At 40.7% G+C, this 26132-nt stretch overlaps 2 protein-coding genes across 3 annotated transcripts; both read right to left on the reverse strand.

Moving 5' to 3' along the window:
• Positions 1-9262: 9262 nt before the first annotated feature.
• On the reverse strand, positions 9263-11882 carry faslg (Fas ligand (TNF superfamily, member 6)). The gene is made up of 4 exons (XM_071895667.2): positions 11517-11882; positions 10710-10755; positions 10524-10586; positions 9263-10087 (listed from the first exon to the last, which is right to left on the reverse strand). The coding sequence occupies exons 1-4, from the start codon at positions 11793-11795 to the stop codon at positions 9669-9671; spliced, it is 807 nt and encodes a 268-aa protein (XP_071751768.1). The 5' UTR covers positions 11796-11882; the 3' UTR covers positions 9263-9668.
• A 2525-nt stretch (positions 11883-14407) lies between these two features.
• Positions 14408-24473, reverse strand: LOC139908841 (uncharacterized). 2 transcript variants are annotated; one of them, XM_078285738.1, is made up of 5 exons: positions 24356-24473; positions 23950-23990; positions 16673-16747; positions 16371-16557; positions 14408-15057 (listed from the first exon to the last, which is right to left on the reverse strand). In XM_078285738.1, the coding sequence occupies exons 1-5, from the start codon at positions 24420-24422 to the stop codon at positions 14456-14458; spliced, it is 972 nt and encodes a 323-aa protein (XP_078141864.1). In that variant the 5' UTR covers positions 24423-24473; the 3' UTR covers positions 14408-14455. The 2 variants fall into 2 exon arrangements, with proteins under 2 accessions (XP_078141864.1, XP_071751783.1); XM_071895682.2 differs by having other exon boundaries at positions 16371-16560.
• Positions 24474-26132: the final 1659 nt, after the last annotated feature.

A 26132-nucleotide genomic window follows, 5' to 3' on the forward strand; every position in this document is an offset into this window, starting at 1 on the left:
GGCAACAGAAGACAAGGATGTATGTAAATTACCAGCTGAGAGTGGGGCTTGGTGTGTGTGGGAGCAATGCTCAGGCACGATTATCGGTTAAATTACCTATTCCACCAACGTCACATACCACAGGTAATAACGTTACCTACCGGTTAGGTTTGCAGGACAGCAGAAGATGTGGATGTCTTTACTTGACGGTGAAGAGTGTGGTTCTGTGTGAGATCCAATATGCCATTATCAGTATGGGACTGAGTGTGGCATTCAGCCCATAGGCGAGAGGCCAACTCTCACTCACAAAGACGCCCTCTAGAGGCCATCCCACGAAGCGACATCTCACTAAGCATTACCTGACTGACTGACTGACTCACTGACTGAATGCATGACCTGAATTTGTCTTGTGATGCTCTCGGCTGCACCGTGGGAAAAATAAGAAATACAGCACAAGGCAAGGTTATGAAGTGCTTTACAATACAAGATAAGAGAAACAGCATAGGCAAGAACCAAACATAAATAAAATACAATAAAAAGAACAAAACAGTATTGTAGACAGATTAAAATAAAAGAAAAGGGGTAATAGAATAAAACACTATGAAAAGGCCTTAAGATAGAAGAATGTATTAAGCAATGATTTAAAAGAAGTTGGGACTGAAAAAAGCTAAAGGGCTTTGGGGGTCCAAATAAAAGGATTTCAGATTTAGTTTCAAGCTGGAGGAAGTTCTGAGACAGCCAACACTTAATGTCAGGGAGACCGGACATAATCCAGGACACATTGCCAGCCTCACCAAGTTCAAGAGGGACATATATTATCAGATATATCACACTCTGAAGGATATTCTTTACCATTTATTAGTTAAGTGGAAAAGTCAGGGGCCTAAGTTACAAAAGATCATAGAAATCATCACAGACAGCTTGCAGTGAATATAAACTAATATTACGTCTATTCGCCCAGCAAGCTTAATAAATCCTGAAATTTACTTTCATATCTAACTTTAAAAAGAATGCCAGTAAAATGTAAGTTTCACACTAATATAATTGTATAATCATGCACGGTTCTCTACTCTTCGATGGCTTAAGCCAATTGACAGTCCCAGTCACATAGTGTTGCAATACATTCCATGTTCATCATTCATTCATTCATTCATTCATTCATTCATTCATTTTATTTACCTGTTTATTCCTGTTCAGGGTCACAGCTGGCTGGAGCCTATCCCAGCATGCATTGGGCAGAAAACAGGGAAACACTCTGGACACAGATAAACAGTCACACTTACATTCACACCTATGGACAATTTAGAGTGTCCAGTCCACCTGACTTGCATGTCTTTGGAAACCTACACAAACACAGGAAAAACATGCAAACTCCAAGCAGAAAGACCCAGGGCATGTACAGCGTGACAATTTACAAAGGCAAAGTCGGCTAGAAGTGATACACTCCCATGATTCACAGACACATTTCTATATTTCTACACGAGCTCATGATCTCTCGCCTGTACACCTCTCAGGCCCTCTCTCCAGCAGAGGAAACGCCTGCACAGCGGCCGGCAGGGCCTCCGTCTGCCCTGTTTCTCTGTGTGTGATGCGGCGGTGGGGAGGGAAGACTGTTGGTTAGGACTGAGATTACTGCTTTCCCCTTGGGGAGCGAGCTGGCCTGCCTGCCTTCTTTGATCTCCAGAGGTCTCTGCATCCCAGCAGGGATAGCTGAGAATATCCCCATATCTGTTTCAGAGGTGGGGATATTATACTTTCCCAAAATTCATTCATTCATAAATATATTTTATATTAACCCCGACACTTGCAGGTGTACTATGTCTCATAAATAGTGAAATATTTGTCCTAACCCAAAAGCATCAGATCCACCATTTGGGTTTTCACTTGATTAGGGGATTACACATCTCTCAAAGATATATGAGTGATATATGTTTAAATATATATATTTATTTATTTCCTCTGGGTAGTTGCTTCATATCTCCGATGAGAAACTCCGTCTGGACAAGATTTTCCATTGAGAAATCTTGTGACTTTGAGTGCTCGTCTATGCTGTGGTGCAGTGAGTGCCTCTGTCCCTCTGTCTCTCTGCTGTGTCCTCCCTCAAACAATAGGTTGATAGTGGTGAAAATAAAAAAAACACCTTCCATAAACTTTCCTTCCTGGCATCCAGCACTCAGATGAGCTGTGGCTCCCTCTTCTGGGTGCCATATTTCACTGAACACATGGAAAAATATCACCTCCCACCCGGATGATTTAAACTGAGAGCATGGCACATTAGCAGAGAAAATGTGAATCCGTATGATCTGAATGACATCTAGTGGCAGTGACCTTACAGCGCAGACCTTAAAGACGACGACCAGGAAAAAGGCACATTGAAAAAGTCTCTATGAGAAATTCCCTTTCAAATGCTCATTTACGATGAGCTCTGAGAAAACAAAATAAGTTTTTACTAACAGCTTTTTTATTTTTTTATTTTTTTTAATTAATATTAAGAAGCTTTAGCAAAATCCAAAGTGGGTCCATGTTTTTGTGAACAATGCACTGAATCACAGTGAAGGAAATGCTCTTCACATTCACCATTCAGTCTGTTAAATTATTTCAAAAGAGCACTCTCAGCGTCTGTCCCACATGAGACAACACACACCTCTAGGGGGGTCACTTGAGCTGGGTTTCATGCTGCTGCTATGAAGTGCAAAGATCTCCCTTATCAAAAAAAAAATAGATTATATAGATTTCATATAGATTTGAAAGGGAAACTTGGGTACTCAAAAATATGCAAATAAATATAGTATTTCAATCCTCAGAAAGCTCTGAGATCAAACCTTGTGTGTTGAGATCTGTCATAGTTATTGAGAAACGTGTTGATGGGCCATCACTGTGACCTGCACTGAAGAAGTGTGTATACAACCATAGAGTGTACGACAAATGTGCATTGAGCGCAGCACGGAAAAGGAAAGCGTGTAACTTTTTGCTTGAAATGCAGTTCATAAAATATTTGACAGAGGGAGCTAAAGACAAAGATAAGACAGTACTCTGCCTTTCATTTCAGTTTCCCCCCTCTGTCCCCTTATTCATTCTTTTTCACGATGGCAGGGCAGGGTGAGTAATATCTACAATTGTCTGCCACCTGGCAAAGTCTGAAAGTGAGTTGGGTGCAGGCAGAAAAAAGGGACTCTTATGGACATAACCACAGTCAGTGTCACATTGTCCCCTGTAACTACTCTCCTAAGTCATTGCTGTTTAAATAATTTGACTTGGACAACTTGCCTGGTTAAATCAGTGTTTAAAAAAACCTAACCCAAATAATGAAAAAAAAGAATATTCCCCAATATCAGTCATGGTCCAGACTTCCCTCAGTAACTCTACTTTAACCTTTAGGTCAATTTTTTGCTGCAATTGCTGCATGAGCTATGGTATGAATATGGTGAACACAGAATCATGTTAAATTGCTTTGGATGATTCACTTTGCAAAGTATCTTACATACCTTCCATGTGTTGGCGTATAAAGCCTTGTCTCAAATATTTTCTAACCACATACGTAGCTGCCTCCAACCCCTCTTATATTTCTGTCTTGTTACATCTCTGTATGTGTGTGGTTTTAAACCTCGCTAGTGCACATATGCTGCACATACTGGTTGCCTTGTATCGGTTGCTCTAGCCTTCAAATATCAAATGTCAAGTCAAGTTTATTTGTATAGCCCGCAATCACAGTAACAGTGTCAAAGGGCTTCGGGTTATGAAACAATTATGCTCACATTATGAAACAATAAATGAAAATGACACTCCCCAACCTTAGACCTTCAATGAAACAAGGAAGAAGTCCCACGAAAACCAAGACCACAGCCCTCTTTCACATCACAGAGAGGCTACACACAACTGAGCCTGTTACAGGAGAACATTTACTAATATTTTGACCTAGTTCACAAAGCCCAGCTGATACAATGGCATTTAAAGTTTCATGGGAAAATTGGTAATTGCCATACGAACCGGTGTAATATGGATTCCTGCCATTATGTATTAGACACATTTAGTCTGGGGCATCCTGGTGGTGACTCAGCAGACGGGTTCTGTGTCTTACAGTGTGTCATCTCTTCCTTTTCTTATCTCTCCTGTGACTTTCAACTGTTCACTGAAAATGTTCACCCGAATGGAATTATAAACTAGGACTGCAAGAGTCACGGACGGGGCCGGCAGATGTAGTGTAAGAGGAAAAAGAGAGTTACAACAAAAGCACATTTACTCAGCATCACCCAGAACTCAAACTCACAACCTCTGACACCAAGAGCAAGTCATGAACTTGTTGAGCTATCTGTGGGTGGTGTGAAGAGAGGAGGCGTCACACTGTGACTGAGGCAACCAGCAGTCTGCATGATAAGATCTGTCCATCCATATTAAGGCAGATTTCAAACTAGTGTCAAATATTCCGTTTTCAAGATACAATTCTGAGACCTTGCATACTTTATCTAGACAACATAGAGATGTCTGTAATTTATTTGTACATTTATTTGAATGCTCCATAAGCAAAAAACTGATGTTTAAAGATGCTCTATTTTCCATTGACTATTTTCACGGTTTCCATAAAGGCAGAATTCAAATAATAAAAAAAAAAAATCAGTTTTTGAGTTAGAAGTCTGAAATTTTGTAACTTTCATCTACCAAGACAGGAAAATATATTCAATTTTTTACATGAAGATTGGACATTGAGTAAGCAGCAATTCACTGTGGCTGTGTACAGTGTCATTTACAGTCAGACATTTTGATGAGCTGTGGGCTCAATTTTTGATTAAACCTGCAATAAGCGATTTCAGACCCTGTAACCAATCCTGAAACGAACGTGTAGGCTACTATGTGGAGATTTCCGTGAGACGTAATGATATAAATAGCCACACACGCGGACCAGCTGTGTTGCTGTTTTCACCTCTTTCCTAAAGCTTGTCGTCAGGTTCGGCCCAAGTCGTAGCTTTTCCTTTTGTTAAAACTTGCTTGTAATGGCGGAATCGATTAAGCGAGCAAGTAAACCTGTTGATGTAGTAAACTTGCTACCTACCTATTCACTTGTCATTGTGGGACATGTGACCTTCAGCGGGAGAGAGATCTGGCAAAGCGAGTCTGGTAACCGGGAACATTTCTCTTAGGGTGTTTTCACACTTGGTCCCTTTCAGCCCTCCAAATGAACTCAGAGCAATTAGTCAGCATTTTTTGCGCATATGTGAACACTCCAAAAGAACTCAGACCCCTCTGAAACGAACCGTACTCAGACCTCCTTGGGAGGTCTGAGTACGGTTCGCTTCAAGTCCGCGTTGTGGTTCGGTTAACCTGTGCATTGTGAACACAAAGCGCTCCAGGTTCGCTTTGCCCTTTGCCATTAGCCCTCTAGGCTTGCCGTAGACAGATCACATATTGCACTGGGACGCTCGAAAAAACAAATAGACGGAACCATGGCCGCTGGTAATGCTAGCAAGACTAGTGGACGAGGAGTAGTTTGGTCCGAGGAAGAAACTACTGCACTTCTCCAGATATGGAATGAAGAACACATTAAACGGCAACTGTCTACAACGCACAGAAACGCTAAGGTTTTCCTCCAATTTTCAGTTCAGTTTCAGCGAGGGGCTTCATTAGGACCACACTGCAGTGCCGCGTCAAAGTAAAAAAACTATGTCAAAAGTACTTTACCACACGCGATAAAATGAGAAAAAGCGGAGAATCCTCTGACATAAAAGACACATGCCCCTTTTACGACGAACTGGACAGTATTCTGTGTGGAAGCGCTTGTGCCAACCCTAAAAATGTCATTGAAGGGGGAAGCGTTGACCAGCAGAGTGATATTTGATATTCCGTACCGTTTTTATGTTATTGGCTTCCAAAGTTTGGTCAAATGTTCCTTCTTGTCCCTACCACCCTAGCAACCACCTAGCAAAAAGCCTAGCAATCACCTAGGAACACCCTAGCGACCACTAGCGAAACCCTACCCGCAGTGATATTATCTCTCTCTTTCTCGCTCTCTCTCTCTCTCCAAATGTAATTAAACTACTTTTATTGGCATAAAGTACAATTGATTATGTCAAAGAGTTTGTGATAATCAGGGATGATGGTAAAAGTAATAAATGAATAGCAAATAAGTAATAACAGTAGGCTAATAATAATACATAACAGTAAATACATACATAGCAGTAAAGGTCTGAACTCCAGAGGAACGATAGTGTGAACAGAAAGAGGACTGAGGCCCCATCAGAGCTGAAGTGGACCAGAAAGAGAACTGAGTCCTCTTTCAAATGAACTGACAATGTGAACGCAAAAAGAACAAAAAGAACTTTTAGCGATTAGCCTTTATGCATGGTTTGTCCTTCAGGGCCTCCATAGTCCAGTAGTTTTGCTGTGTGTGTTTACAAAATGTGTTGCGGCTTCTGTCTCCCTCACTCTAATGATGCTCTGTAGTGATTTTCATGTAATTTGTGCAAAGTATGTGGGACTAGTTAGATTTAATTCGTTTTACAGTTTTTAATAAAAACAGAGTGGTGGACTTCATAATTTAGTATAGGTACGCAGGGACGGGTCTAGTGGCCAGGGCCACCCCTGAAATCTGATTGGCCACCCCAGGTGCCGCCCCAAAATGAGTTATGATTGGCTGATGGCCGTGTTAGAGGCGGGACCATCAAGTTAGGGATCTTTTATGTGAAAAAAAAAAAAAACTATGTCTGACCAAACTGAATGGCAAAGATAAACGCAGCACGCACCTGAAGATAAAAACGAAGAGGTAATGTTAGTAGCCCACATTTTTTATATGCATACAGTAGACAGTGATGCCTGATAATTCTGGTTATTTTCAACCTGGACCCTGTAGGGAAGAGGATTAGGGCCACGTGAAAAAATTATTTGAGTCCTGAGATTAATCTCAGAATTAGAGTTTAAAATCAGAATTCTGAGTTTAAAGTCAGAATGCTGAGATTAAAGTCAGACTTCTGAGAAAAAAATTCTGAGATTAATCTCAGAACTCAAATTTTTCACGTGGCTCTAATCCTCTTCCGTAGCATTTCATCACTTCACTGTAGAGCTTTCATACCTCCAGATAGCCGGGAGCGCTGCTAGGTGGGCTGTAAACACACACGGCAAACACAATCAAACAGTTGAACCCAAAAAGCGATTAAAACACGTCCTTTCAACACAACAGCACCCACACAGCAATGGGACCTGCCTACATCCGTCCTAAATGCTGCACTCAGTGCCACCCTTGCTTGAGTCTGTGCCCCACCTCGGCCACCCCTGTCAAAATGGCCTGGACACGCCACTGGGTACCAGTGTATGAAAGTTTTGTCTTGTTTGGGCCAATAACCTCAGAAAATTACAGAGCTGTATAGTTGATTTTTTATGATTTTTTAAGTTTTAAACTTTAGACCGCTGTTGTAGCGCCACCATCTGGACTATTTGCCCCAGACTTTAGTGAGTGTCGTTTGGCATGGAACTGGAGCTATGTGCGTAAGTTTGGTGAGTTTTCATGCATGGGAAGGCAGTTTTAGAAAGAAAGAAAGAAAGAAAGAAAGAAGAATACATACAAACACAAGCAGCTCTGCTGCTGGTCCCTAAAAACTGAATACAATACTATTTTATTTTGGAACTCAGAGAACATCTTCCCCCCTAGATATTGTCTTTGAATATTTGTCTGCATGAACATACAGCATGTTTATGACTGCTCTACATTGTCTTTAAGGGATTTTACACTACAATTCAAGTACTGTTTTGCAGGTTGCCAAATTCGAGGATCCAAAGGTCTAACTATTACTATAGATCAGAGATCTATTTTTGCGTTTACCTACAGACAGGAATATAAATGGAAGAGGATTCTGTAGCAGAAATCTACAGAATATCCATCATTCATAAACTTGTTTCATTAAGATGCAGGTGGGTAAGAATAGTTCATGAAAAGGGAACATTGGTGCACAGATAAATGCAGTTATCTTGACTTCTTGCTAAGTTTTAATGCCTTAAAAAGTTTTGCGTTTATCTAAATGTGCAGAAGCTCTCCATGGATTCTGGTAGAAATAAAATAGAAATCATTTGCAGTCTTGCATTCAGAGGTTTTGGAATGAATCATCTTCTAAAACTCCCTAAATCTATCACAGTCCAATCTGCAGACATCTTTCCAAATCAAAAATGATATGAGCCCATATGATTTAATTTGTTTCCACTAATTAGTCACCATTCAGTTTTGTTTGAGTATCTTGTGGTTGAGCCCTGAATGACTGAAATGCAGAAGTTGGTTTCTCTTTTAAAAAAAAAAAGCCAAGACAGACAGACAGTTTACCCATTTGAAAAGAAAATTTCATTTGGCCAGACCATCAAATAGTCCAGGAGGGCCAGCCTGTCGAGCAATAAAAGATTCAACTCTTCTTATGAGGAGTACAACCTCTTGAAATGTAAAAATGAAATAAAGTTTAATAATAATATATAATAATATATATCCTTCTATACACATAATGTGTATAGAAGGAAGTTCGAATTCGTTGTAAATGTTGTGTCATCTTGAGCAAAAATCGATAGACGTAGAGGCAGAGACCCTTGTCATGTTCACACAGGAAGGAAACGCAGATAGAGACGAACACGTTATGTCGCATTTGAGGTCTGCCTGGCCTGCCGCTGCATTCTCCCCTTATCTGTGCCCAGCCTGCACGTCTTCAAAAAAGCATAAAAGCACTGCAACAATGCAACTGCACTTGCGATGTGGTCTCTAAACCCTAATTTTTTTTTTTTTTATTTAACCAAGGAAGGTTGACTGCGCACATTCTTTTCCAGCATGCCCTGCATCAAATTCACACCTGTGCAATCACAGTCTTCTACTGCGGCCGCTCAGCAGCTCCATCAGGGCCGTTGAGGGTTAGGAGTCTTGCTCTCTTGCTGAGGGCTCCTCAGCCGTAGAGGAAGGGTGTTAGTTTGGGGATTCAAACCGGCAGTCTTCAAGTCACAAGCCCGCTGCTCCTCTGAGGCTACTGCAGTGCCCCACTGGAATATATCAAAATCAAGACTATTACATTATCCTAAAAATATATACTGTATTTTTTTTTCTGTCAGGAGGAAAGAAATATTGAGTTGGTGTCTTCATCTACCTGCACACTTTCCAGTGGTCATGACCAAAACTGCTGTGGGTGTTGGTTGCATGATTGCTTGCTCCATGAAACGTTTCCAGATTTCAATGAGAAAGACTTTACATATTACCAGAACACTGAACTGTTTCAACTTCAAGTAAGATTCACTTCCTCTTAGACAAAATTACCTCTTTATTTACCTTAAAACTTCCGAGATATGACAAACAATTCACTGTTTCATAACCATACATTCAGACCTGACATCATCAGTGTCAGATCATAATATAAATACTTTAAAAAATGTTCCAACTAAACCAGCACCTTAGTGTTAACTGCAATTTCTCACAGCATCCATAATGTACAAGGAACATCTCATTTAATTATACAATCTAAAGTTGAAAATAAACAGAATATGCAATATGTTTTTTATTGGGTTTTACCATTACTTAACCTGTAATATTACCATTGCTACTGCAGCTATTAGTCATAGCTCATAGGAATCATCTGGGTACAATGATGACAAAGATTAGATCGTGACATTTGATATTCTCTCACTGTTAAATTTAACTGATAGACTGTCAAACAGTGAGTGAAGCCTATCATCCTGAACTCTTAGATCTTGTAGAGACCAAAGAAGTTGGCATGATGTTGATGACTAAGATATGTGGGGTGCGATACATTCACAAATACTCTGTCGCGTTCCTGCAGCTGCAGGGCGGAACCAAGGTAACTATCTGATGTCCAGAAATAACTTTGCTTCTGGCTGCAGAAACCAACTCTGTGGCCCTCCATCAGGGTCAGAGGTAAAGGATGCCCTGCTCTCCTCACAAACACCGAGTGAACAAAGGAGTCTGTTTGGGAGCAGTGCCTAAAGAGCAACTCCACTCGTGAGTAAATGTGGTAGAGTCCAGTGTCGTTGACCTGCAGCCCTCCATCTTCAATCCGGTAAACTACGCCCCCTGCTGTGAACGCCCGGCCCACCTGTGGCTCCCATCGCAAGGTCTTATGGGATACATCTGTGTGAATCCGCCCTGCAGGAGGAGGGAAAATATGTTACATATTTCAGTCCTAGAGTGGAGAAGCATAGAGTGGTATAGAGTAGAACAGTGATTCTCAACCTTTTTCATATCAAGGACCCCTAATTTAGTCCACATTAAGGCCATGGACCCCCATTTGATGAGATTTTATCTCTCGGACCCAAATATTTTTATTGTCAGATATGATTTTGTCCATAATTCCATGACTATCTGTATTGTAGGTAGAGAGATAACAGTGAAACTATGATCAAAGTAGTCATTCTTCTACATTCTCTAATTGTGTTAACTTCTTGTAAATGAAATAATGGTGAAGTTTAACAATTCATCAATTTGCTGGGGACCCCCTGGAGCCCCCTCAAGGACCCCTGGTGGTCCCCGGACCCCACGTTGAGAACCACTGGAGTAGAAGACTTGAAATATTGATGCTTACCTATGACATGTGCTGCAGGTCTACTGTCTGTCTTTTCTCCGTTCAACTCAGGTTCATAGAGACCTAAAACAGCCATTAGATTACAGTCACATCACCTCTTTTTTTTCTTTATTAGCAACACTTTTCCCTTTAATGGAAAAAATATCCTGCAAGGTGAGAGAGGTGTAGAGAGTGGTGGTGACTTACCAACTTGCTTCTCAGGTGTATGAAACTCTTTCTCTGTATCAACCTCCTGTCAGATGAAACAGAAAGAGAAAAATCAATACCACATCACACAAAAGTACTTGTGCTTCTGTCTTCATCTAAAAATTGTCTCTGAATGTGAGTTATGAAAAGGATATCCTGCCTCACTGGACTGGTGACCACAACTGAAATGATTACATCCTTGGTTTACATTTTTTAAATGTCACAGCAGTGGTGAGGCGCATGAATTGTTCTAGATGAAGAAAATGATTTTAAAAGGAGTTCATGTTGAAAGGAGTTAATGGGTTAAGTTTGAGGTTTTGTTTAATAATTTAAATAATTTTCCAGACAGCTTTTGTTCCACTCTGCCCACCTTACACCTATCTCCCCCTCTTGTGGTAATGGTGAGAGAAATCATACATAATTAATTATGTTTTTGCAGTTTTATTCCCATTCAAAACTCCTTGTATTAAATGTGAATTTAAAAGTCTATTTTAAATTCTGCAAGAAGAAAGAAAAGGGCAATGTTTTACACAAAGGCATGTCAGTGACATCTACTGCCAACTATTGCTCAACCTCTTACTACACTCACATCTCTCCATCTTTCACTCTTGGTGATCTAATATACTGTAAAGCTCTGTGCCCATCCTCCTTTTCCTCAATCCCAAACTAATATCCTCACATACCGCTGAAATCATCATTCACCTGTTCATTTCAGTAAAAGCTCTTTGCATCTTCTAGCATTTCTCATGCCTCCTCTCTTACACTCTCCTCCATATCCACCTCCCATCCCAACCAGTAGCTCCTTACCTGTTTCATCTTAGCCAGCTCTCTCTGTATTTTGTAAATCTGGTAGGCTCCGAGCCCCAGGGCCGCAAACATGAGCAGCAGCAGCAACAGCAGAACCAGCAACAGGCCAGGACTGACCCCCATGCAGCCCCGGCTCTTCCCGCGGCTCCTCACCCTCTCCTGGGCCGGGGGGAAGGACCAGCAGGGGACCAGACTGGGAGGCTGGGCGGAGTGCTGGGGACCTTCGCTGTTGTCCACAAGAAAAACCTGTGGGAATGGATAGCTCTGGTCGTAGCTCATGGTGCAGGTCACAGACAGAGAGACAGAGAGACAGAGAGACGGGGAGTGTGTGTGTGTGTTGCCTCTGCATGCAAGAGGTGTGTGTCTTTGTCTGATCACCTCTGCTTTAAAAAAAGACGCCTCAGCTGTGAAGACACTCAGGAACCCACAATTTCCAACCACACATACATGTGACAAGTCCACGTTACTTCTCACGCACACATGCGCACACACACACACACACACACACACACACTCATACATCCATCCATCTCTGTCCTCTGGTCTGCATGGATGCATAGGACTTTGATGACCATACTGACAGATTTTCACTAATTTTTCACTAACATTTTTTCACTAATCTATCTAATCTATTGCAACTTCTCTCTCTCTCTCTCTCTCACACACACACACACACACACACAGTATTTATACATTGCTACTGTATTATATAAAGCCTTATCAAGTTGTGATTACTAAACCACCTTTGTCTTTGCCTGGTACAGAAAACAGTAGCAAAGTTTTAAAGGAAGGAAATTGGAGGTTTCTGCTGACCCCCACCTCACTAACCACACAGAGAAACCAGCAGCCTCAAGGCATCATCAGAACGAGACCTTCTCACAAATTCCATGGAAGGAAAGACTGAGTAACTATGAACACAATTATGTTAGAAGCAGTTTATGTGCGATGTCTAGTGTTTTCGGTCTTGTGGCCAAATTAACATACTTTTTACATTGCTGGGGGATTTTCTCTCACACCCACCAAATTCACCTGTAGATGAGATCGTTCTATGCTGTGGTCTTCCAAATAAATGAATCTTGTATTGAATGTGAATATTTATCTTTAGCATTTAAACCATTCAAAAAATGTATTAGTGTCAATAGCAGATTGACAGCAATCAGACCATGTTAACTATGTAAATCATTCTTGCAAATCATTCTTTAATAAAGTATTTCTGATCTGATCTGATCTGATTTAAGGCAGTTTGTTAGTAAACAGTGATACAGCAGTTTCAGAAGCACACAGAGTAATCTTGGTGGGAAGATTATGCTGCCACATGAAAAAGACATATGCCTCTGCGTTGGCTTTCATGCTGGCTGTATGAAAAAAGCTACTAGTGAGAGACAGAGACAGAGACACAGAGAGTGAGAGAGAGAGAGAGAGAGAGAGAGAGAGAGAGAGAGAGAGAGAGAGGTGAGAAGTTTAACCCCAACCAATATCTCAGAACTGGCTTACTTAGACTTACAGGAAAGCTGAACACTCACCACTCCCCTCCGCACTCAATGAATAGTTTATACCACCGTGGTCTCTCTGCCATCTTTGGGTTTCGTGTCTCCTTGGATACTGTGCAATCACATTGTTCCTTCACTGTGGTTGCAGCAGTTTCCATGCAACAGCTGTAGCGCTCTGTTGGTGGTTCGAGGAAGATAGGGGGTTGACCAAGAATGTTAAGTTTGCAGGCATAGTAGGCTTTTGGTGGTTTTTACTAAAGGGCGTCACTTTAACCTCATAGATGGGAGCTTGCTAGTGCAATTAATAATCAGCCTTGCTGTTGGACAGAGGTTGCTTATCTGCAGTGCTGTCTCCCTCACATCAAAATGACACCTTCCATACGTGGAATAAATATTTACCACTATTATGTAAAATGCTCTGCAAAAACACACACATTATTCACACACAGTTAACACTACAAAAACACTCTCATTACAGTCGTTTACATTGATTGTGCACCCACAATATGCCAGAATCACATTAAAATGTCCCATTTCATGCAATATTTGGTCATTTCTAAGCAAAAGGCTACTAATGATGTACAGATCATGTGATGTAGCCCAATAGTGTTGTGCACACTGTAATGCAAAGCAAAGCTTTATCCTGAAATAGGAAACACCGTCTTTCTTTCAAACCAAACTGATCCTGGTTCTCTATACAAACACTGATTAAAATCTTTAATTGATTAAAATGTGCAGCTCTCGGGCTCGAGCTCTCAACGGTCTCAGGTGTGAGTTTCATTTCTTTCTCCAGGACCCTGTAAAGAGCAAGGGAAGCCCCACCTTGCACTGTGCATACAGAGCTATCTAGAAGGGCAACTACGTCAAACTTAACCGTAGACTGCATAAAGTGCCTGCGTTCTATGAGCTAATGCACCCGTTTCCCAGAAGTGTCATGTTGAAAGCGGCCCTCATAGCAGCAGCACAGTGGGGTGGTGGGTGGGAGGGGTTTGGGGTCTAATCAGGTCGTGTTCAGCGCTGCTGCTCTAGTTAGTATAACTAGGCAAGAAGTCTGAAAATGAATCACTGAATCAGCAAGTATCTTCTCCGTTGCTCTCTCTTTCTCACACAGCCTGCCTCTTTTCTTTTGCATAATGGAGCTACTTGTGGTAATGATGACTGATTACACAAGGTTATAAGCACAGCAGAAATGCTGCATGAAAATGACAAGGAAATTCTCAACCCTAAATACCCAAATGCAGTCATCAAACAGCTCATCTCTTTTTGGTTTGGTCAGTGCTCCAGTTACACAACAGGTCGTGTGAGATTATTTCATTACCATTCAGAGTTAGGAAACCTATGAATGAAGACAAGGAATCAAGAGTTTCCATAAAATAATTTATTCTAATGCAAAATGTAGAAGATGGTGAACCTGCTATCCATGTACCATTATATGACAATCTACAAATGTCACGTGTCAGACTCCTCATCAGAAGTGGAATAACAGCCTAGTCCCAGGACATGACCTGTCCTCTCTTCCATTGTCCCAGTGTTGGAGGATTTCCCAGGTATCCTCTCTGTTGTTCCAAACCCTGGCTTATGTTCTTGGACTGCGCCCTTCTGTCCAATAACAGATCCCATCACTGCCTTGTCCTCTCTAACCCCTGCAGTGTCTTTACTCTGGGTGGAAAAACTTTGTCCCAGAGGAGAATTATAGAGGTTTGGCAGGCCCGACTGCAGTACCCTGGCCAGGCTCTGTGTCTGAGAGGCGCCTGGCTGAGCTGATGGTCCTCTGAAGCCAGCAACGGCCACCGCCAACCGTGTGCGGTCAAACGAGAGGGGCTGGTCCTGGTCCTGGTCCTGGTCCTGGTCCGCACAGGCTGGCTCCAAAGACCCTAAAATGGGCTTGGTGGGAACACAGGTTCTGGGCTTGGTCTCCAGTTGGCTGAGATGTCCCTGTCTCTCACTGGCTGAGGGTTTACTACTTCCTGTCCATTTGCTGGCCAAGTCGCTGTCAGCTCCACTCACTGGTCCACTAGTGTCATGTGACTCACAGCTCCATGGTTTTTTAACTGTAAGAGTGAGAGCACAGGGAGAAATGAACAATCAGAGGACAGAAAGATGATTCAGAACCTCTCTAAAAGCTGCTGGCTGTTCTAATGCAGTATGTTCACCAGTAGGGGTGAAATGGTTCCCGAAAAAATATCCGAACTGTTCGGTTCGCCACCCACGGGTCGGTGCGCGCATGCATGCCGCGTTTCATTCGGTTCTGTGTCCCCCCACTCCCCACGTGGGTCTGATCTCCCTGGAGAGTATCTGTCCAATCAGTTGTGAGAATTACATGTCAATCTACGATGAGTTTCAGTTTCAGGGTCGTCTACAATGCTGCTGCTCTGCTGGTCTGTGGATCACCAAATGACAGACATGACGTGATGCGCACATTGGCGCATTAGAGATCGATTTGGATAAATTTGTATACATTGACCAACTTTTGATTTTGTGGCTTCCGTGCCGATATTGTGGCAGTGCGCCACAGAAGAGCCCGACGTCACTCTGCAATCACACTGACAGCAGGAAGAGAGGAGGAGGAGAGCTGGTAGGACCAAAACAACTTGCTCTTCCCGCAGCTTTTAAGCAATTGCTCAGTGTGAGTTCAAACAGGCACAGAGCAATAACCAAAACCTTGGGGGTAGTGATGCGAGGGTCAGGTTTTTTTCAACCCGCGATTGCCCGATCGACACATCAACATCCGAACCCTCCCGTTCGTTCTCAGTATTATCTTCAATCGACCCAACCCGCCCCACCCGCGGATAAACCTGCGGGACCCGCGGGTTTCGGATTGACCCGCACATCACTACGTGAGGGTGTTTATAGCGAAAGATTTGTAGCCCTATTCAGTAGTGGAAGATTTCAGTACATGATTTAAGTTGCATTTTATGTCGATGCCCTGGAGTAAAGCCACTGAAGGTTGCATTTTATGTTGCAATTCATGTTGATTACGTAGCCTACAATGCAGGGATATTTTATGTTATAATAACAAAGAGGAGTATTTACTTTTGAAAGTCTGTTGATTTAGTTATACTGGACTTTAATTTTTGGTGAAAAAAGTTTTCATTCAGGCAAAATTGTATTTCCCCTCCCCAGGGCACCAGATAGGCCTATATATACTGAACCGACCTGATACCGTGACCCCCAAAACTGTGATATGAACCGAACCGTGAGTTTTCTGAACCGTTACACCCCTACTCATCAGTCTGAATCAGTAATTAAAACATATGCATGGCAAGGCAAGCATTTCTTAATTTCAGGGCTGCATCATGCCAGCTCTTCACTAGCTTTTAGTTTATTATGAATTAAGTAATGAAGAACATTTTAATGAGCTGACCGGAGCTTGGAGAGTCCTGTGTGTCCGCTCTCCTTTTGGAGTATGCTCGAGGAGTCCATGGCTTATGTTTACAGGAGGGGTCAAGAACTCGTAGTTTAGTGATGAAGCGTTTGTACTCTTTTTCTAAAGCTTCAATGCACAGCTGAAACTCTGCTATCTTCCTCTCTGGATAGTGAGAAAGCTGGGACTGCTGAGGGGCAAGAAACAAAAATACATATCATTTAACTTCATGCAGACCATTCAATCCTCTGCCAGCGTTGATACCCTAGAGTTTCCTCATATCACACATTAGAAACACCTACCTGTAAGTAATACTCTATTTCACTCTTGATGCTAGGGATCCACTTTTTCACAGAGGAAGCAGAATTAAGAGTAGACTGTGGAAGAAAGGGAACAGGTGTGAAACAACAACAATGTGAAAGTCCATATGAAAGTGTGATGTGAAACTGAGATGTGTGAACAGATAACATTGTTAAACAGCTTTTGGTAACACACAATAAGGTACACAAAAACATGCGTAGTTACCAAGGAACAAGTAAGGAACAAATCAGTAAAGTAGTGCATCATACGGAGTTGCTACTAAGAATGCATCATTATTTTCTGATTATATTACCATTAGTTACCATTTGTGTGTTCCCTCAAGTAAAGTAGAGCATCATACTGAGTTGTTATTAGGGAATGCATTATTTCTTCATGATTATCTTACCATTACTTACCATTTTTGTGTCCCCTCAAGTAAAGTAGTGCATCATACTGAGTTGCTACTAAGAATACATCATTATTTTCTGATTATATTACAATTACTTACCATTTGTGTGTCCCCTCAAGTAAAGTTGAGCATCATACTGAGTTGTTATTAGGGAATGCATTATTTCTTCATGATTATCTTACCATTACTTACCATTTTTGTGTCCCCTCAAGTGAAGTAGCGCATCACCCTACCTAACAAATAACTACTAGAGTTGTTCATGGGTATGCATCATTACTTCATGATTATCTTACCATTAGTTACCATTTCTGTGTCCTCAAGTAAAGTTGAGCATCACCTTATTAACAGAATAAAGCACCAACTGGTCCTCACCAAAATAATGCAGTTTAATGCTGTAAATGGTGAGCTTGCTAAATTTTGAACTATTTGGTTACTAAGTCATTACTTTATAATACCAACTGTCAAGTCTAATTGAGAACAGACAAGTACATGACAAATACACAGTATATAGATGAACATTTTTATGCAATGTAATATCAAATGTAATAAAAATCGTATTAACAACAATCACCTACACAAATTTAAAAAACAAAATAACACCAATTTTACAGACAACAGAGATAAAAAAAAATTACTAACAAAATGTATTGAGTCTTAGCCTTTTTAAACACAAACACGACAACATGTACACACGTGCCATCATTCAAATGTAAAAACGAACTTGCCATAAACTTGCAAAACACTGAACTGTCATAAAGCAGAACAGTTCCGGAGTTAAAATGTCTGTAGTAGATACACAGATGTCAACATTTTTGACCTACTTAAAAAGACAACAGCAACTGGTAAAAGACCAACACCTAGTTGTGGCATGAGTGACAACTTATTTCAGCTGTAAGTAGCCTCCGCCAGGTTTCCACTGCTTTGGTCCTTGCTGAAAAACTTCTCGCCTCAGCCGTAAGTCGGTTTATACAGATGGTACACATAAAAATGTCCGCTGCTCTGACCATCCAGGAATGCTGATTTTAATGGGAATGACCGCTCTATCCATTCAAGTTCTGTGGGCTCATCTCATCGTAGCTCTGCATCCAGCCGGTCTTCTTCCTCCATGTCCTTTCCCTCATGGTCCTCAACAATCTGCTCCACAATGATCCTCATCCACACTCAGCTGCTCTTGTCGGTCTCCATCCACCTCTGCAATACAAGGACATGTATACACACAGTACATACAGTGTAAATTGTGTCACAGTATTCACTTTGAAACACTTACTGAATTACTTTAGCTTAGGCTCTAGACTGGATAGAATATTCCTTTAGCAAACACTGATGTCATATCTCTGTATGTGGTCATCCCTAAAATGGAGTAGTGAATGCATCAGATCCATGAATACATGAGTTGGGCTTTTAACAGTTGACTAAAACAGTAGTGAAATAATTTCCGACTCAGAAATATGAGAAGACAGTCAAGAGCAAGTTTTGTTTTTCTCCCCTCACTCCCATGGGCATGTTTCATAGAATAATAATAATAATAATATAACAGTTTCAGCGATGGCCCATTAACTAAACTGTATAATTTAGACTGAGCTAGCTAAGTAAAAACAGCACTATAAGTCAGGATATGGCATTTACCAGTGGCATAAAGTTGTTGAATATCTACTGATGTAACATTACCAAGCCTTACTGTACTTTAGTCTGCAGCGCCTCGCAGCGCCAGCAGCTCTTTGTTCTCTCTCACCGTCAAAACAGCTCAAGCCCACTCTGATATTCATGGCCAAAACAAACTCAAATCAAACTATAGCTAATCTAAAATGATAATCTAACTATATTACCCTAGTTTACTTGTGGTGGTAGCATGACAAAATGAACAAAAACGTCAGCTAGAAACTGAGGGGAAGGATGAGATATCTCCATGCAATATCATAATCATAATCAATCAATATCATAACACATAATTGCCGAAGTTAGCAGTGTAAAAGTTGGATTACAGATAAATTTAAATTGTTTTTCAAGCGATATCCAAACTTAGATATTACGGTAAATGTTTCTTACCTTCGGGGTGTGACTATATCCCATCAGTGACCGTAAATTATGATCCTGTGTCTCCAGTGCACGCCCCGGTGGTCCGCTCTGCCTTCGCACTGGATAGACTTTTCAGTTCCTCCCTTTAAGTTTTATATAACAGGAAACCCCGACCCGGAAAGAGTTAAGCAATTTAAAGCTAAAACATATTTTACAAATATTTACTTGCGATTATTACAGCACTGCCTTCTGAAATAATGCTGTTCTTAATAATTTAAAACTTTTTCCGCCCGCTTCGGCGCCATTTTCACAGTGCTCTATTGAACGTTTTGCACATGCGTCATCTTAAAACCTGTTGGTTTGAATCTGCTACGGTGGTTCTCCACCTCTGCAATGATGGAGTCTACAAAGAAAAGCCAGCGCAAGAAACAACCTGCACGTCGTCTTCTCGAAGATGAAGGAGGAGAAGTTACACTAGATCATTTATTTTATTTATTTTATCTATTTAAAATTCTGTATGTTGGCTAAAAGTTAGTCTCTGAGCTACTTTTGGTATGTTAGCTAGGTTAGCTAAATTCCATGCTATCGCAATTTTCTAGCCAAGGTAAGGTGGGACAGATTAACAGTTACATTAACAGTGTGATTTAAAGTATATATATAAAATGATTAACGTATTTCCTCTAATAGTGGCCGGTAGTCAATTAAAATCCGGGTCTCCGATAATGGCCGGGGTCGACACGAACAAATAAAGGCCGGCCCCAAATACAGGCCGGGGAAAAAAACAAAGGAAACAAGACTAGGTCAAATATGGCTGGACCGTGTCCGTCTCCTCTCTCCACCTCTGTCCTCTCCACCGCGCCCCCGGCCCGTACCCATCGGGGACACCCGGTGACACGTCGGCGTCGGGACCCCCGCCGAAATCTCGCCAGATCACCGGGAACAAATTGGCGCCCAGCTTTCGGCACTGGCCGGAACCATGCCCCCGGGAAACTCCGGGAAGCGTCAGCCCTCGATGCGCCGAAACCTCCATGCTTGTCTGTGTCTCTCTCTCCGCTGACAGAACAGAGGGCTGTCAGGTGGACTGAGCTCGCGCATCGAAATAAACGGCGATATGATATGATTGTATAGATTCTACTTTAGCTTCAGTTAGCTTCAGCTTACACGCAAACAACGGTGGATACCGGTAAACTCCTGGTGCCTGTTATACATGTAACTGTAGTTTGTGGTAACGTACGAGTGCCACAAGATGGCTCGCTAGAGAGGACATTACGTCATAGACTGTGGGATAACCGTCCGCCATCTTACCTGGGTACAGTTTACAACAGCTGTCTATGGGAAGCAACCACTGTTGTCCTGATTTGGACCAAACTGCTGCACTAAAAGGACCAAAGAGACCAGAGAAGCTGCATCAACTTCCACACGTCAGTAGAGTAGAAGATAGAGGCTGTTTTATATGCTAAATTGAACTGACACAACTTAAAACACAACATGTCTGGCTAGTAGTAGCCAACAGACTGGAGTTGTATTTGAAACAGTTTGTAACGGTATGTGTTAGCTAGTTAGCTGTTAGATGTAATCTTTACATTTCAGCTGTATGTTAGTTGGCTAGCTCTCTGCTGCCATACAAACACGTTGTTTCTGAGAACAATCAGCTCACATCATTCAGCATTATGTCCAACCAGTGTTTATATTCTACTGTGGCAGGTCGCCACCGTAAAGTTGCGACCCGCCATGCTAAACATACGTTCTATAGTGTTTTCTATAGTATTTGTATAGTACTCAGTAGCGGCACCGCTGCTGAAAATGCGGCGATTTTTTAAAAATGAATTGCAGGCTATTTCTGCCAAGACGCACCTTAATGATGGAAGTGACACATAGTGGCGAGTGGTGGCAGACAGAGAGGACATTCATTTGCATATCTGTATAGGCTACTGTGGATTTTAAGTTGATTCAAGTGTAGAGCTGTTTGTTTTTACTGTAGTAGCCTACTTGTTTACATGATGGCATCTATATAAATTATTTCTTTATGGATTGTAATCTTAATTGTAGGCTAAGATGTCATGCCAGTAAAGTAAAAAAAAAAAAGTGAGGGCCTATGTCCATTATTACCTGCTTAAATTGGCTTAGAGCTGTCACACTAACCACTTAATGGCATTACATTTGCCTTTTATTGTATATTTTATCTGGGTGTATTGTTAGGTGTGTTTCAGTGATGTTGATATTTAATTGCTGCCAACATTTGTCTATTGTTACAACAACAGATCATTTGGGGGTTTTACATTAAAAATAAGCAGATTTTCATATATACTCTTAATACAACTACTCAGTACCAAAGAGTACCAAAGAAATCTGAGAATTATAAAGTCTTCTTGAAAATAGCATTCATAGTTTCTGTAAAGTAAATGCACCACTAAAATACTTCTAGAAGATAATCTTTATGATTTAAAACATAATTACTTAACATAGTTTAGCTATTTTTATCTGCAGACTACAAAAAATGCTCATGTTTGGTACCATTTTAGTCACAGTTGTCTTGCATACAGTGAGCTAAATAAAAAGTAGTAGTGATGTCTCAGTAAAAAAATATTAGCATTATAATGGCAGCATAAGCCACTTTCACCATTGATTCCAATGACAGTCAGCTGAGAAGTGTACCCAGGTAAGATGGCTGCCATATGGTCCCATTCCAGAATAGGAATTCTCCATGACATGTCCCCTCTACTGTTATATCTCTATGGGCAGAAGTCTCTGGAGCATGCCGTCATCGATTACCGTAATTATCATAATGCATTGCAGTAACAAAAAAACGGCTACCTAACGTACCCCAACAGAAGCAGATCAGAAAACAAGGAGGCTTCGTACTAAAATATGAGCAAATATACTTATCAAACAGAGGGAATTAGAAATAAAGGCCTGTCTCTAATATAAGCCTGCTTCCAATAAAGGCCTGGTACCCTCTGCAGTTGAGGTAAATAAAGGCCCGGGCCAATATTAGAGGAAATACGGTAAGTACAATTACTGGGCTTTGCTATTGAAACTGTTGAATCCTATGAAACATGATCATGACTTTGAGGGGAGGAACACAAAGCTTTGCTCTTAAGCATTGCTCTGGACTGTCTTCTCATATTTCTGAGTCGGAAATTATTTCACTACTGTTTTAGTCAACTGTTAAAAGCCCAACTCATGTATTCATGGATCTGATGCATTCACTACTCCATTTTAGGGATGACCACATACAGAGATATGACATCAGTGTTTGCTAAAGGAATATTCTATCCAGTCTAGAGCCTAAGCTAAAGTAATTCAGTAAGTGTTTCAAAGTGAATACTGTGACACAATTTACACTGTATGTACTGTGTGTATACATGTCCTTGTATTGCAGAGGTGGATGGAGACCGACAAGAGCAGCTGAGTGTGGATGAGGATCATTGTGGAGCAGATTGTTGAGGACCATGAGGGAAAGGACATGAAGGAAGAAGACCGGCTGGATGCAGAGCTACGATGAGATGAGCCCACAGAACTTGAATGGATAGAGCGGTCATTCCCATTAAAATCAGCATTCCTGGATGGTCAGAGCAGCGGACATTTTTATGTGTACCATCTGTATAAACCGACTTACGGCTGAGGCGAGAAGTTTTTCAGCAAGGACCAAAGCAGTGGAAACCTGGCGGAGGCTACTTACAGCTGAAATAAGTTGTCACTCATGCCACAACTAGGTGTTGGTCTTTTACCAGTTGCTGTTGTCTTTTTAAGTAGGTCAAAAATGTTGACATCTGTGTATCTACTACAGACATTTTAACTCCGGAACTGTTCTGCTTTATGACAGTTCAGTGTTTTGCAAGTTTATGGCAAGTTCGTTTTTACATTTGAATGATGGCACGTGTGTACATGTTGTCGTGTTTGTGTTTAAAAAGGCTAAGACTCAATACATTTTGTTAGTAATTTTTTTTTATCTCTGTTGTCTGTAAAATTGGTGTTATTTTGTTTTTTAAATTTGTGTAGGTGATTGTTGTTAATACGATTTTTATTACATTTGATATTACATTGCATAAAAATGTTCATCTATATACTGTGTATTTGTCATGTACTTGTCTGTTCTCAATTAGACTTGACAGTTGGTATTATAAAGTAATGACTTAGTAACCAAATAGTTCAAAATTTAGCAAGCTCACCATTTACAGCATTACAGCATGCTCAACTTTACTTGAGGACACAGAAATGGTAACTAATGGTAAGATAATCATGAAGTAATGATGCATACCCATGAACAACTCTAGTAGTTATTTGTTAGGTAGGGTGATGCACTACTTCACTTGAGGGGACACAAAAATGGTAAGTAATGGTAAGATAATCATGAAGAAATAATGCATTCCCTAATAACAACTCAGTATGATGCTCAACTTTACTTGAGGGGACACACAAATGGTAAGTAATTGTAATATAATCAGAAAATAATGATGTATTCTTAGTAGCAACTCAGTATGATGCACTACTTTACTTGAGGGGACACAAAAATAGTAACTAATATAGGGGTAATAAGGAAGTAATGATTTGTTATTGTTTACATGTCATTTAGTATCTTATTCAGAGCTAATCAGGAACGATACATTAAGTGGTCATTATGTGCATTCACAGATATCCAGGAACTAATCATTAGATACTGGTTCATTAACATGGTATCTAATAGTCTGTTCTTAAGTAACTTGTCATTATTGATTCAGAGTCATTCAGGAACTCCCTGTTAACTATTCGTTAACTAGCAGTTCGTTCCTGATTTGTTCCTTACTTGTTCCTTGGTAACTACGCATGTTTTTGTGTACCTTATTGTAAAGTGTTACCCAGCTTTTTAATTACCAGTTTGGGTCTGCGCTCATGCACATCTTTAATTCGTCCTTCTGTGAAGGGAGATATGAAAGCAAACTTTAGAATAACTTCCTTGGCAAGAAGCTGAGGAGGAGAGAAGGTAGTGTGGGGATGATGAAGACATTATGGCTAACAGTAATGCTATACAGAGTAATTTTGTGTGCGTTTTTCACCTCAACTGGATTAATTAATTTAAGGATGATACCGACAATTAACTTAGCTGTCTAACTGCAGTTAGCAGGGGCTGAACGATGGGATAGCAGTAGTTGGCGCTGGAGCTAAACGGCTAACGTTAGCTAGTTAGCCTATCTGCTACCAGAAGCTAACTAGCCGCGTGCCAGGGTGTTATCCACCGTGTTTTCATTAAATGACAATAAATGCTATGGCTGCTACTTGCCCTCTCTTTCTTTCTGAAGCCACAGTCTGTTCAATCTCCCTTGTTGTTTCTCCTCGTTCCTCGCCATTTCAAGCTAGCCAGGTCAGAAGCATGAGACAGACAACAACAAAGTCACATGACACATGGGAAGTGGTCGTCATAGAAACGAGAGCAACGTAGTAGCCGACATGCTGCACTGCATTCTTTTACAGCAGTCTACTATCAGGCTCCCCCAACGGCATAGTAGTGTCATTTAGAAAAAGAAAAGAAAAGAACAATAAAGGCAAAACTGAATCCAGTGGGAAATTTGCCATTCGGAAAAGTGTTATTATTAAATGATTTTATTTTCCTTATTTATTTTTTTATTATTTTTGACAAAAGGCCATTTGGAAATTAGATCTGTTACTGTGAAATTATATTTAATGGGATACATTTTCATAGTATTCAGTTGGATAATGGTTAATTATTTAAAAATAATAAAATAAAAAATAAGGCACATTTATTTACTTCGGTATGTCACATTTTGGTCCTCCCCTAAACCATTTATTTCACTATTTATTTCACATTTGATGAGATTTTGTCTCTCGGGCTCAAATCTGAGAATATTTTTATTGCTAGATATGATTTTGTCCAGAATCCCATGACTATCTGTATTGTAGGTAGAGAGATAACAGTGAAACTATGATCAAAATAGTCATTCTTCTACATTTTCTAATTGTGGTAACGTCTTGTAAATGAAATAATGCTGAAGTTTAACAATTCCTCAATTTGCTGCAGGGACCCCCTGGAACCCCATCAAGGACCCCTGGTGGTCCCCGGACCCCACGTTGAGAACTGCTGGAGTAGACTACTCACATCTTGATACTGGGCTTCTTTGACCTAGTTCTGAAGCAAACATAATGCACTCTCAAGTTTTAGGAAACAAATGTGTGGAATTATGCTAAAACCAAACTACCAAACTGATGGCTCCACCTTGTGGTAGACTAGGGGAGCATGGGGTCGAGTGTAACGACTGACCACAAGGCAAGTTTACCCCTTAGTAGTGTTAAAAGAAAAATCTCTCTCCACCTAGATGTATAGAGCACAGAGAACCCCCTTCTCACTCTGGAAATCACAAATTGAAGTAGAAATAGACATGGCAGGTTGAGGGAAAGTGGGTACAACAAAAAAGTAAATTACAACACTTGATCACAAAAAGACTCCTGGAATGCATTGAACATCACAAACTGATGATATCTAACTGTAAGAGTATCCGAGGGTGGAGTATGGCCTCTAGTTAACTCTCTCATCCCCGGCAATTATTGCTATTATTATTTTCTGTTCTTGTTTTATTTGTTTTGTCTGCCTCACTGTGTAAAGCGTCCTTGGGTCTCTTGAAAGGCGCTATATAAATCTAAGTTATTATTATTATTATTATTATTATTATTATTATTATCTCCTCAGTATAAATGAAATTTTGGAAATGGAAAATTTGTAAATCAAAGACTTTTGGGAATGACAGTGGCTTTGATGTCAATACAGACTCCATTTTTCTTTTGCAGTAAGAATGTTACTTAGTTTTACGTAGAGCAAATTACATTAATCATTAATTAATTAGTCATATTTCTTTGAATGTGATACTTTATTGACCCCATAGGAAAATTCTCTTTTCTTTGAACCCTGGTCTGCTGGTTGAAGGGGGTTTCCCTACTACTTACTTGACTTATAATTAGAAAACCAATCCTTGCAACAACCAACCTTCATACTCTCTTCAATGTCCAAGAATGTCCAATTTACTATTTCATTTTTTTTTTACTTT

This window comes from Centroberyx gerrardi, chromosome 9, assembly GCF_048128805.1.
Source record: "Centroberyx gerrardi isolate f3 chromosome 9, fCenGer3.hap1.cur.20231027, whole genome shotgun sequence".
Classification (NCBI taxonomy): Eukaryota; Metazoa; Chordata; class Actinopteri; order Beryciformes; family Berycidae; genus Centroberyx; species Centroberyx gerrardi.

Bases quoted from the DNA above. Each gene is read 5' to 3' on its own strand.
- faslg (XM_071895667.2), bottom strand. From the start codon at position 11,795: ATGAGCTACGACCAGAGCTATCCATTCCCACAGGTTTTTCTTGTGGAC. The intron at 10,587-10,709 runs GTAAGTCACCAC...TGGCTGTTTTAG, and splicing joins TACACCTGAGAAGCAAGTTG to GTCTCTATGAACCTGAGTTG. The intron at 10,088-10,523 runs GTAAGCATCAAT...CTCCTCCTGCAG, and splicing joins ACCTGCAGCACATGTCATAG to GGCGGATTCACACAGATGTA.
- LOC139908841 (XM_071895682.2), bottom strand. From the start codon at position 24,422: ATGGCGAGGAACGAGGAGAAACAACAAGGGAGATTGAACAGACTGTGG. The intron at 23,991-24,355 runs GCAAGTAGCAGC...CTCCCTTCACAG, and splicing joins GCTTCAGAAAGAAAGAGAGG to AAGGACGAATTAAAGATGTG. The intron at 15,058-16,370 runs GTCAGCTCATTA...TCACTCTTACAG, and splicing joins ACAGGACTCTCCAAGCTCCG to TTAAAAAACCATGGAGCTGT.